The 13,178-nt window shown below is 44.2% G+C and overlaps 1 protein-coding gene across 1 annotated transcript; it reads left to right on the top strand.

Annotated features, from left to right (window-relative positions):
* The first annotated feature begins 8,990 nt into the window (after positions 1-8,990).
* On the top strand, positions 8,991-11,545 carry LOC135539163 (glucosidase 2 subunit beta-like). Its single transcript, XM_064965006.1, has 9 exons — positions 8,991-9,050; positions 9,445-9,594; positions 9,797-9,913; positions 10,037-10,132; positions 10,241-10,298; positions 10,432-10,549; positions 10,756-10,885; positions 11,175-11,259; positions 11,356-11,545. Exons 2-9 carry the CDS (start codon positions 9,495-9,497, stop codon positions 11,528-11,530), a joined length of 879 nt encoding a protein of 292 aa, XP_064821078.1. The 5' UTR covers positions 8,991-9,050; positions 9,445-9,494; the 3' UTR covers positions 11,531-11,545.
* Positions 11,546-13,178: the final 1,633 nt, after the last annotated feature.

Genomic DNA, 13,178 nt, shown 5'->3' with positions numbered 1-13,178 from the left:
TTTTTATGAGAGAGAGAGAGAGAGAGAGAGAGAGAGAGAGAGAGAGAGAGAGAGAGAAGAGAGAGAGAGAGAGAGAGAGACAGAGAGAGAGAGAGAGAGAGACAGAGAGAGAGAGAGAGAGAGAGAGACAAGCACACAGCTTGAATAGGTCTCAGTTTGACTTGGAGTTGTTCACAGGGTAAAAAACAACATAAGTATAGCTGGTTTCTGCTGGTCGGTAACGTAGCTCGTCTAAAGAACAGCCTGTGCCTGATGGAACAGAGGCCTGAGATCCATCCAGTCCAGCTCTGATTGGCTGGAGCAGCATTGCGGTGTCACTGCACATGCCTTTAATTGTTGGAATGGGAATCCAACATTACTGTCTCAGTACCTGGAATAGGAGATTCCCATGAAGCTTCCCTCTGTCTTTGAAGATATACGGCTTTGTTTATCTGGCTTTTTGTTTTTTTTCATGAGCTATAAAAACAAATAAATATTTAATTGCCATTTTAACACAATACTGTAGCGTTCATTTCTTATTAAGAAATTATTCATTTGATGAATTGCTGCCATTCTTTTTAAATATTGAACAGAAAACCATGGAAAATACCACAAGTTTGTGTACAGTTTTTATTTTTGTATCATTCTGGTGGATGGATGGTCAAGAAACAAAACTATAATGACATATTGATAATATAACTATTAGCATTATCACAGCTTGTTTTGTATATTTTGTAATGTTTGATTGTAAATTAGAAATTGATTCAGGTCATTATCATTGATAATTAACCATGTTTTAGTTACAAGAAAATAACTAAATTAGTAAATCACTACTGGCCACCATCATGCTTTCCTTCTCTTTTTCTGTCCTCATCTTTCCTCTGTCTTTCTCTTTTGTGCTATCATTTTTCTCACACACAGAAGTGTGTAAATTTCATTATTAGATTAATTAGATGGATTGGATGAATCAGGATTAGATTAATCATCAGAAAAATGAAAATATTTTGTACCAGAACTTTATTTCAAGGGAGGTTGTAGGGTAGACAGTGTGGTTAAAGTAATATGTGGGTACAGTATGTGTTTGTTGGAAGATTTGGAAGTTATGTCTCTCACTAGTACCGTTGGACCTGGTTTAAACCTTATTTTTTTCTATTGTGCTATTCCATGTTTGCCCATTCCATATTGCTCAAGTCATAATCAATGAAAACTATTCATTATCAATATGTCATGTAGGAGTGGTTGTGAGTAATTGACAGATGTGTATGGGTGAAGTGAGAGGTAAAAAACAAGAAGGTTCTGAGAGAAACTTTGTGTAGCTATTTTGAAATTAGCTCCACCTCCACTTCTTGGTCAGTTTTGTCATATTAGACTCCCTCCAAGAACAATTATCTGGGCTTTAATCCATGTGTTACTTGTTCACAAGTTAGGAAAATTATATAAATGGAAAAAACACCATGAAATGATTGTAATATTTGTAAATTATATTGCTGTAATGTGTAAAATGTGTCCAAGTTATTTTTTATTATATTATTTTTATGAAAGGTTTTCTTCTGAGAGAACTGAGGTGTTATTTTGTGAATAAAATGCATTTAATAAGCAAACAGCTATATAATACAATTATATATCAGTATATTTTTATTTTATTTCACTGTTCGGTACTGTAAAGTGTGTTAAAATTACAAATAAAGGAACATTTTTTTATAATATAAGCAAAGAGAAATAGCCTATTGGCTTGTATTTGTTGTCTGTGTAGGCTACTGTGTGTGCTTAATAATTGTATCAGAGATGATAAAAAAGGAGTAGACGAAAAGGTCAAGGTCTTCAATAGTCTGGTTTATTGTGGTTTAAAAAGTGAATGTGAATACTGTGCTTCCACACCATATTTTTATTTTGAGAGAATCAATGTATGAGTAGGCCTACATGTTTATCAAAGACGATCGAAGCGATTAGTAAGAATGGGCTACAGAGACTTCCATTGCACACCATGAGGATTCTCAATACATATTTTTATTTGTATTTATTTCACCTTTATTTAACCAGGTAGGCTAGTTGAGAACAAGTTCTCATTTACAATTGCGACCTGGCCAGGATAAAGCAAAGCAGTTCGACACATACAACGACACAGAGTTACACATGGAGTAAAACAAACATACAGTCAATAATACAGTATAAACAAGTCTGTATACAATGTGAGAAAATGAGGTGAGATAAGGGAGGTAAAGGCAAAAAAAGGCCATGGTGGCAAAGTAAATACAATATAGCAAGTAAAACACTAGAATGGTAGATTTGCAATGAAAGAATGTGGAAAGTAGAAATAAAAATAGTGGGTTGCAAAGGAACAAAATAAAGAAATAAATTAAATACAGTAGGGAAAGAGGTAGTTGTTTGGGCTAAAGTATAGGTGTGCTATGTACAGGTGCAGTAATCTGTGAGCTGCTCTGACAGTTGGTGCTTAAAGCTAGTGAGGGAGATAAGTGTTTCCAGTTTCAGAGATTTTTGTAGTTCGTCCCAGTCATTGGCAGCAGAGAACTGGAAGGAGAGGCGGCCAAAGAAAGAATTGGTTTTGGGGGTGACTAGAGAGATATACCTGCTGGAACGTGTGCTACAGGTGGGAGATGCTATGGTGACCAGCGAGCTGAGATAAGGGGGGACTTTACCTAGCAGGGTCTTGTAGATGACATGGAGCCAGTGGGTTTGGCGACGAGTATGAAGCGAGGGCCAGCCAACGAGAGCGTACAGGTCGCAATGGTGGGTAGTATATGGGGCTTTGGTGACAAAACGGATTGCACTGTGATAGACTGCATCCAATTTGTTGAGTAGGGTATTGGAGGCTATTTTGTAAATGACATCGCCAAAGTCGAGGATTGGTAGGATGGTCAGTTTTACAAGGGTATGTTTGGCAGCATGAGCGAAGGATGCTTTGTTGCGAAATAGGAAGCCAATTCTAGATTTAACTTTGGATTGGAGATGTTTGATATGGGTCTGGAAGGAGAGTTTACAGTCTAACCAGACACCTAAGTATTTGTAGTTGTCCACATATTCTAAGTCAGAGCCGTCCAGAGTAGTGATATTGGACAGGCGGGTAGGTGCAGGTAGCAATCGGTTGAAGAGCATGCATTTAGTTTTACTTGTATTTAAGAGCAATTGGAGGGAGTGTTGCATGGCATTGAAGCTTGCCTGGAGGGTTGTTAACACAGTGTCCAAAGAAGGGCCAGAAGTATACATAATGGTGTCGTCTGCGTAGAGGTGGATCACAGATTCACCAGCAGCAAGAGCGACCCCATTGATGTATACAGAGAAGAGAGTCGGTCCAAGAATTGAACCCTGTGGCACCCCCTTAGAGACTGCCAGAGGTCCGGACAGCAGACCCTCCGATTTGACACACTGAACTCTATCAGAGAAGTAGTTGGTGAACCAGGTGAGGCAATCATTTGCCTCACCCTGTTCTGGGTTGGAGCGAGCGGTCGCATCTACACTTCGGTCCGCAGGTAGTATAACTTTTCATTACATTTTTCATTACATTTCATTATAGTACAACGGTTTGATTTGTCTAATCTTAGCAATTTCTTCTTAGCTAGCTACATAGCCGTCTTTGTATCAAAGATAATTGCGTGATTATCGTATTTCGTCGTCCTAACGTAGTCTACACTGCTATCTGCCCAGCAGCTAGCTAAGCAGCTAGCTAACGTCCACTGTCCACCAGCACTGTAGAAACTATTACACTCAACTGAACGACTCGATTAGTGAAGTGTTAGCTAGCTACATAGTTGTCTTTGCTGTCTTCGTATCCAAGATAATTGTGTAGTTTAGAGTGTGTAGACTTAGAGTGATTATCTTAATTTACCGAGGTTAGCTAGCCAGCTATTTGTCGTCCTTAACGTAGGAGATGCTGCTAGCTAGCTAGCCAACAGCTAGCCAACCTCTACCGAATAGAACTTCAACTAACTTCCGCTTCGCTCCACATGTAGTATCACATTTTCATTTCACTTCATTACAGTACAACGGTTTGATTTGTTTGATCGTAGCTAGCTAGCTACATAGCCGTCTTTGTATCTAAGACAATTGTGTAGTCTAGAGCGATTTTCTAGGTTAGCTAGCCAGCTATTGTCGTTCTTTTAACGTAACGTAACGCAATCAACACTGCTAGCTAGCCAGCTAGCCCCCGAATAGCAGCACTGTAGAAACTATTACACTCGACGGAACGACTTGATTAGTGTAGTGTCAACATCGCAGCCACTGCCAGCTAGCCTACAAAGTCAACAACGCAGCCACTGCCAGCTAGCCTACTCCAGCAGTACTGTATCATTTCAATCATTTTTAGTCAATAAGATTCTTGCTACGTAAGCTTAACTTTCTGAACATTCGAGACGTGTAGTCCACTTGTCATTCCAATCTCCTTTGCATTAGCGTAGCCTCTTCTGTAGCCTGTCAACTATGTGTCTATCTATCCCTGTTCTCTCCTCTCTGCACAGACCATACAAACGCTCCACACCGGGTGGCCGCGGCCACCCTAATCTGGTGGTCCCAGCGCGCACGACCCACGTGGAGTTCCAGGTCTCCGGTAGCCTCTGGAACTGCCGATCTGCGGCCAACAAGGCAGAGTTCATCTCAGCCTATGCCTCCCTCCAGTCCCTCGACTTCTTGACACTGACGGAAACATGGATCACCACAGATAACACTGCTACTCCTACTGCTCTCTCTTCGTCTGCCCACGTGTTCTCGCACACCCCGAGAGCTTCTGGTCAGCGGGGTGGTGGCACCGGGATCCTCATCTCTCCCAAGTGGTCATTCTCTCTTTCTCCCCTTACCCATCTGTCTATCGCCTCCTTTGAATTCCATGCTGTCACAGTCACCAGCCCTTTCAAGCTTAACATCCTTATCATTTATCGCCCTCCAGGTTCCCTCGGAGAGTTCATCAATGAGCTTGATGCCTTGATAAGCTCCTTTCCTGAGGACGGCTCACCTCTCATAGTCCTGGGCGACTTTAACCTCCCCACGTCTACCTTTGACTCATTCCTCTCTGCCTCCTTCTTTCCACTCCTCTCCTCTTTTGACCTCACCCTCTCACCTTCCCCCCCTACTCACAAGGCAGGCAATACGCTCGACCTCATCTTTACTAGATGCTGTTCTTCCACTAACCTCATTGCAACTCCCCTCCATGTCTCTGACCACTACCTTGTATCCTTTTCCCTCTCGCTCTCATCCAACACTTCCCACACTGCCCTTACTGGATGGTATCGCGCCGTCCCAACCTCCGCTCTCTCTCCCCACTACTCTCTCCTCTTCCATCCTATCATCTCTTCCTCTGCTCATACCTTCTCCAACCTATCTCCTGATTCTGCCTCAACCCTTCTCTCCCTTTCTGCATCCTTTGACTCTCTATGTCCCCTATCCTCCAGGCCGGCTCGGTCCTCCTCCCGCTCCGTGGCTCGACGACTCATTGCGAGCTCACAGAACAGAGCTCCGGGCAGCCGAGCGGAAATGGAGGAAAACTCGCCTCCCTGCGGACCTGGCATCCTTTCACTCCCTCCTCTCTACATTTTCCTCCTCTGTCTCTGCTGCTAAAGCCACTTTCTACCACTCTAAATTCCAAGCATCTGCCTCTAACCCTATGAAGCTCTTTGCCACCTTCTCCTCCCTCCTGAATCCTCCTCCCCTCCCCCCTCCTCCCTCTCTGCAGATGACTTCGTCAACCATTTTGAAAAGAAGGTCGACGACATCCGATCCTCGTTTGCTAAGTCAAACGACACCGCTGGTTCTGCTCACACTGCCCTACCCTGTGCTCTGACCTCTTTCTCCCCTCTCTCTCCAGATGAAATCTCGCTTCTTGTGACGGCCGGCCGCCCAACAACCTGCCCGCTTGACCCTATCCCCTCCTCTCTTCTCCAGACCATTTCCGGAGACCTTCTCCCTTACCTCACCTCGCTCATCAACTCATCCCTGACCGCTGGCTACGTCCCTTCCGTCTTCAAGAGAGCGAGAGTTGCACCCCTTCTGAAAAACCTACACTCGATCCCTCCGATGTCAACAACTACAGACCAGTATCCCTTCTTTCTTTTCTCTCCAAAACTCTTGAACGTGCCGTCCTTGGCCAGCTCTCCCGCTATCACTCTCAGAATGACCTTCTTGATCCAAATCAGTCAGGTTTCAAGACTAGTCATTCAACTGAGACTGCTCTTCTCTGTATCACGGAGCGCTCCGCACTGCTAAAGCTAACTCTCTCTCCTCTGCTCTCATCCTTCTAGACCTATCGGCTGCCTTCGATACTGTGAACCATCAGATCCTCCTCTCCACCCTCTCCGAGTTGGGCATCTCCGGTGCGGCCCACGCTTGGATTGCGTCCTACCTGACAGGTCGCTCCTACCAGGTGGCGTGGCGAGAATCTGTCTCCCTGCGCCACGCGCTCTCACCACTGGTGTCCCCCAGGGCTCTGTTCTAGGCCCTCTCCTATTCTCGCTATACACCAAGTCACTTGGCTCTGTCATAACCTCACATGGTCTCTCCTATCATTGCTATGCCCAGACGACACACAATTAATCTTCTCCTTTCCCGCTTCTGATGACCAGGTGGCGAATCGCATCTCTGCATGTCTGGCAGACATATCAGTGTGGATGACGGATCACCACCTCAAGCTGAACCTCGGCAAGGTACGGAGCTGCTCTTCCTCCCGGGAAGGACTGCCGTTCCATGATCTCGCCATCACGGTTGACAACTCCAATGTGTCCTCCTCCCCAGAGCGCTAAGAACCAGCGTGATCCTGGACAACACCCTGTCGTTCTCAACCAACATCATGGCGGTGGCCCGTTCCCTGTAGGTTCATGCTCTACAACATCCGCAGAGTACGACCCTGCCTCACACAGGAAGCGGCGCAGGTCCTAATCCAGGCACTTGTCATCTCCCGTCTGGATTACTGCAACTCGCTGTTGGCTGGGCTCCCTGCCTGTGCCATTAAACCCCTACAACTCATCCAGAACGCCGCAGCCGTCTGGTGTTCAACCTTCCCAAGTTCTCTCACGTCACCCCGCTCCTCCGCTCTCTCCACTGGCTTCCAGTTGAAGCTCGCATCCGCTACAAGACCATGGTGCTTGCCTACGGAGCTGTGAGGGGAACGGCACCTAGTACCTCCAGGCTCTGATCAGGCCCTACACCCAAACAAAGGGCACTGCGTTCATCCACCTCTGGCCTGCTCGCCTCCCTACCACTGAGGAAGTACAGTTCCCGCTCAGCCGAGTCAAAACTGTTCGCTGCTCTAGCCCCCCAATGGTGGAACAAACTCCCTCACGACGCCAGGACAGCGGAGTCAATCACCACCTTCCGGAGACACCTGAAACCCCACCTCTTCAAGGAATACCTAGGATAGGATAAGTAATCCTTCTCACCCCCCTTAAATGATTTAGATGCACTATTGTAAAGTGGCTGTTCCACTGGATGTCAGAAGGTGAATTCACCAATTTGTAAGTCGCTCTGGATAAGAGCGTCTGCTAAATGACTTAAATGTAATGTAAATGTAAACCAAGGCTGTTGAGTCTGCCGATGAGGATGTGGTGAATGACAGAGTCGAAAGCCTTGTCCAGATCAATGAATATGGCTGCACAGTAATGTTTCTTATCGATGGCGGTTAAGATATCGTTTAGGACCTTGAGCGTGGCTGAGGTGCACCCATGACCAGCTCTGAAACCAGATTGCATAGCAGAGAAGGTATGGTGAGATTCGAAATCGTCGGTAATCTGTTTGTTGACTTGGCTTTCGAAGACCTTAGAAAGGCATGGTAGGATAGATATAGGTCTGTAGCAGTTTGGGTCAAGAGTGTCCCCCTTTGAAGAGGGGGATGACCGCAGCTGCTTTCCAATCTTTGGGAATCTCTGACGACGTGAAAGAGAGGTTGAACAGGCTAGTAATAGGGGTGGCAACAATTTCGGTAGATAATTTTAGAAAGAAAGGGTCCAGATTGTCTAGCCCGGCTGGTTTGTAGGGGTCCAGATTTTGCAGCTCTTTCAGAACATCAGCTGAACGGATTTGGGAGAAGGAGAAATGGGGAAGGCTTGGGCGAGTTGCTGTGGGGGGTGCAGTGCTGTTGACCGGGGTCGGAGTAGCCAGGTGGAATGCATGGCCAGCCGTAGAAAAATGCTTATTGAAATTCTCAATTATGGTGGATTTATCAGTGGTGTCAGTGTTTCCTATCTTCAGTGCAGTGGGCAGCTGGGAGGAGGTGTTCTTATTCTCCATGGACTTTACAGTGTCCCAGAACTTTTTTGATATGATATGATAAGCCCCATTGCAGGAATTGATGGACTCATTTCAGCCTGACAGTTTCAGGCTATGCTATATAATTATTTGGCTTGCCTTGATCATAGCTACCTCTCTTATAATTATGAAGTATTTTCAGTGGTGGAAAAAGTACCTTACTATCTTACTTGAGTAAAACTAAAGATTCCTTAATAGAAAATGACTCAAGTAAAAGTGAAAGTCATCCAGTAAGAGTACTATGGTAGTATTTGGTTATTTTATTATTAGTATTTTTATTTTACCCTTTTTCTCCCCAATTTCGTGATATCAAATTGTTTAGTAGCTACTATCTTGTCTCATCGCTACAACTCCCGTACGGGCTCGGGAGAGACGAAGGTTGAAAGTCATGCGTCCTCCGATACACAACCCAACCAAGCCGTGTTATATTCTCCTACATTAATTCCACATTTCCACAAACTTCAAAGTGTGTCCTTTCAAATGTTACCAAGAACATGCATATCCTTACTTCAGGTCCTGAGCTACAGCCAGTTAAGATTTGGGTATGTCATTTTAGGCAAAAAAAAATGAAAAATGTACTTTATACCAATATGTAAAATACTAAGTATTTTGACAGACACGTCTGCAACCTCAAATCCACATAACATGGCCAAACGAGGTTTTCCACGCTCTCTGACATGGCTGCTTCCAACGCATTACCCATCATGCACCGCGCAACAAGTATTCTCCAATCACAGGTCGGATACAAAAGCTAGTCCAATCAGAAGAAAATACTACAGTGCATGAACGCACGAGAGAGACGTTTCCTGAAGCATTGCGGAAGAGAGGTAATGAATGATTAGTCATTTTTACTTCGAAAATAACAATTTGTGGAGGCGTTTTTACCATTTTATTGTGAACATGATACTTTATTGCATATACAACATTCATAAATATTGTTCAAAAGGAAGTTTTCCCGCGTTAAATCAAGACCGCTGATAGCTAGCTGCTACTACTGTAGACCTTCATCAGCTAACTTAACAGTTGCTTGCTAAGTTAACGTTACCTATCGTTACAAGTATTGCATTATAGACTAAATCATTCTGAAAATGTCGTTCTAACGCATTGTATCAGAGGTTTCATATGGGGCCGACTGTCTCAATGTTGTGAATGGTGGCGCGTCTGAGGACTAGCTGTATTGGGTTCAAGTACTTTGTATATTACCTTGAGTTATGTTTGCAGGAGCGCCGCGAATTCCTGAAAGTGTAGTTGGTCCCAGTTGATACTGCATCATGTCTTGTGCGCTTCTACTGTTGTTGACGAGCTTGGCTTTGGCCATGGGCACTGGCACAGCGGTGGAGATCCAACGTCCACGCGGAGTACCACAATCAAGTGAGTTGGCATCTGATTCTAACCCAAATTCAGACAAATAACGTTATGGTTCTTATCACAGCCAGTGAGGTAGGCCTAGTCTATGCTATTCTAGCTGTCAGAATCCCATTGTGAGCATGGATTTTAACCTGATAGGTGTGCATTGTCTCTCAGATGAGCTCTTATGTACCCAACCCTTACCTGTTCCCATCGATCCCGACAGAGAGACAGTTCTATGAGGAGAACAAGCCCTTTACCTGTTTGGACGGCTCCAGCACCATCCCCTTTGACCGGGTCAACGATGACTACTGCGACTGCAGGGATGGCTCGGATGAACCAGGTACAGTATCGCTCACTTATCAATAAAGCCAGACTGAACCCACTATCAAGACACTACACACTACTGTGCACAGTTATCACTAAGGTCTTGACTGTAATGAATGTCTTTGCCTTTTTTTCACAGGTACTGCTGCCTGCCCCAATGGCAGCTTTCACTGCACCAACGCTGGCTTCAGACCTGCCTTCATCCCTTCCTCCCGGATCAACGACGGCATCTGTGGTAAGGACATTGTCACAGTATTTTTCCATGGATCAGTCGTCCCTTTCTCTCCGAGGTTTTTGTGGTTGTGTGTAATTGCTGTGTGCTGATGAAGTGTTCTCTCCTCAGACTGCTGTGACACGACAGACGAGTACAACAGTGGTGCCACTTGTAAAAACACCTGCAGGTGAGCCGTAGTAAAACGTACAGCATTCTGCAAACATTTTAATATTGACTACAACACTAACATTGGCCTTTGTTGGCGAACGATTCCTCCAGTATGTGTGTGTGTGAAGACTGTTGGCTGTGTGACCCCCTAGGGAGATGGGGCGCAAGGAGAGGGAGAGTCTGCAGATAATGGCTGAGATCACCAAGGAAGGCTTTATGCTCAAAAAACAACTGATACATGAAGCTAAAAGGGGACAGGAGGACAAACAGGTGAGCGACTAACCAACCAAAGGGTAGTAGATTTATTTGGGGTTGGTTAGGCAGAGGAAATGGCTAGGGCCTATACAGAGACCATTTCCTATATAGAGCAATTGGTATAAATCCTTGCCGTTGAACGTGTTCATGAAATGACAAGACTTATGTTTGTTTGTTTCAAAGGGTTTTTTGTTAATACTTCCATCTGTGTGTTTGTGCAGGGCAAGTTGACTGAGCTGCAGGGTAGTAAGAAGGGTCTGGAAGGGAAGGTGGAGACTCTGAGGACTGTGAAAGAAACAGCGGAGGATCCAGAGAAAGAGGCTAAAGAGCGCCACCTGAAGGCTTGGGAGGGTAAGTACTCGGGTATTACACTGGAAGCCATTATCGCTCTGCTTTTAACCTATGCATATCATAAATTCTCTCAATGTATATGTTTTCTTCACACAAAAAAAGGTACTTTTTGCTGTTCGGTAAAACCAAGATATTTAAGTATATTCTTATAGTTAAAAAATGGATTGTGAAATACCCAGGGCGAATCGTCTCTCCAGTCAGATGTTTTTCAACATCTTTGATTTGGAAGTCAATTACAAAAGTCCTGTTGGAGATTTCTCTTTCTGTGATTTGATTTTGTCTTTTTCAGAACAAAAAGAACTCATCCGTATGGAGAAGGACAAAACTAGAATGGCTGAGGCTTTTCTGGAGCTGGATGATGACGCAGATGGCTAGTGAGTGTGTAGTGTAACTGTCAGCGTTGGATATATTCAGAGATATTTCAGTGTGATTCAGTGAGTGACTAATACGGGTGTTTTTGTTATTCCCAGTGTTTCTGTGGCTGAGCTGCAGTCCCATCTAGAGCTGGATCCAGATTCAGATGGCTCTCTGACAGAAACAGAGACTCAGGTAAGATGTCCCTCTGGTCAAGAGAAGATGTTCTATCACACTAGTAAATTACAGGGATGCAAACTAGTGTCATTTTGGCTAAATTTGCCATTTTGAATCCAAAATAGGTGACTTATGTGATCCGTGTAGATCCAATGAGAAGTTTGGGCGGCTGGGGGCTTTGGATAACTACTGGCTGTATGTGAACGAGTGACGCGCGTTTGGAGAAATACTGTCTGTATCCAAGGTTCAGCCACTCGTTCACATAACAGAATGCAGCACGCCACTGAAGAGAAAAGACAACTTGCTAGTTACAGCATCAGCACTCGCGCTGGAAAGAGAATGGAAAGGGGGTTGGCCAGTTAACTTGAGCAGTGCGTCCGCTGAACGATATCGTAGAGGTAGGAGAGAAGCCTGACCATGGGGGTGAGAAGGTGACGAAGCGTACTTCATGAGCTGTAACTGAAAAACAACTGGCATTTGGGAAGTTTGAGGTGAGGGAGAAAGTGTGGTGGAACAACTATTGTTAAGGATCTTGCTAGCTGGATGGAATTCTCCGTTAGCTACCTAGAGAAATGTTGAGTAACATTAGCTAACTTATCTGAACAAATAATTGAGTTTGTGTGAAAATTAGCTGGCTAATAAAGTCCAACAGCTAACGTTAGCTAGCGTTACAACATCAGATGAGCTAACGTTAGTAACCTGACCAATTCGCTATAGTATTAACTGGTAACGTTATATGACTCCTTGCCGTTCCTCAAGTTATAACGCGTTAGTTGCTTACTGGACCCTGACAATCTGTGAAATGTAACTAGCTACTATCGGTGAACTAAAGTTTTCCCTCTACAGTAACTGTGGTAAATTTTCAGAATAAGATAATTAGGTGAAAATGAGGCGTTGCTTGTTAATCAAGTGTAGCTGGGCCTGGCTTAAGCTGGATGCCACTATAGAGGTGGAAGGAGCCCCACACACTTTCGCGCTTTCACACTTTTTCAATATGGTGGATAAAAAGGGCTATGACAGGTGTACTCTCTGCCTGAAAGATCAATTATGCCAACAAAGGGTCTCATGCTGCGCTGGCACATTGTAGAACAGATGTCCACAGGCAGAAAGTGTGCAGTGTAGCCCAAAGATTGCTTTTCTTGTGTTGAACTTGACAGTAACACGTGTGAGTGAGGGGGGATTATTGCATTTTTTTTTTACTTGGTGAACATTATATTTGCACACATTTAGCCTTGTGCACTTGATCAATGTCTAAAATAGTGGCCACTATAATAGAATGCCAGGTTGTTTCATTCTATTTCTACTTTAAGATGTTTTCTTTAGTGCAATATTTAGGTGTGTGGTCGCAGGCATTATATTATAAAGGCTGTCGTGGCTGACTGCAATATTAGTGTTTTTTTTTCTCAAGACTTGAGTGACATTTGCAGTAAAGTCTAGGCAACAAATAACATTTGATTGCTTTCTTTACATTTTTTGCTGTGCGTTAGGTTCACATTAATCACTTTATTTTACACGAGGTTTACATATTAATGAAGTCGGGGTGGCAGGGTAGCCTAGTGGTTAGAGCGTTGGACTAGTAACCGAAAGGTTGCAAGTTCGAATCCCTGAGCTGACAAGGTACAAATCTGTCGTTCTGCCCCTGAACAGTCAGTTAACCCACTGTTTCTAGGCCGTCATTGAAAATAAGAATTTGTTCTTAACTGACTTGCCTAGTAAAATAAAGGTTAAATAAATAAAATAAAAAGTCAAATTGATCTTGCTT

The sequence above is a fragment of the Oncorhynchus masou genome, unplaced genomic scaffold (assembly GCF_036934945.1).
Source record: "Oncorhynchus masou masou isolate Uvic2021 unplaced genomic scaffold, UVic_Omas_1.1 unplaced_scaffold_8136, whole genome shotgun sequence".
NCBI classification, from domain to species: domain Eukaryota; kingdom Metazoa; phylum Chordata; class Actinopteri; order Salmoniformes; family Salmonidae; genus Oncorhynchus; species Oncorhynchus masou.
This window is presented reverse-complemented; position numbering and strand designations above follow the sequence as displayed.

Bases quoted from the DNA above. Each gene is read 5' to 3' on its own strand.
- LOC135539163 (XM_064965006.1), top strand. From the start codon at position 9,495: ATGTCTTGTGCGCTTCTACTGTTGTTGACGAGCTTGGCTTTGGCCATG. The intron at 10,299-10,431 runs GTGAGCCGTAGT...GTGACCCCCTAG, and splicing joins ACTTGTAAAAACACCTGCAG to GGAGATGGGGCGCAAGGAGA. The intron at 10,886-11,174 runs GTAAGTACTCGG...TGTCTTTTTCAG, and splicing joins CCACCTGAAGGCTTGGGAGG to AACAAAAAGAACTCATCCGT.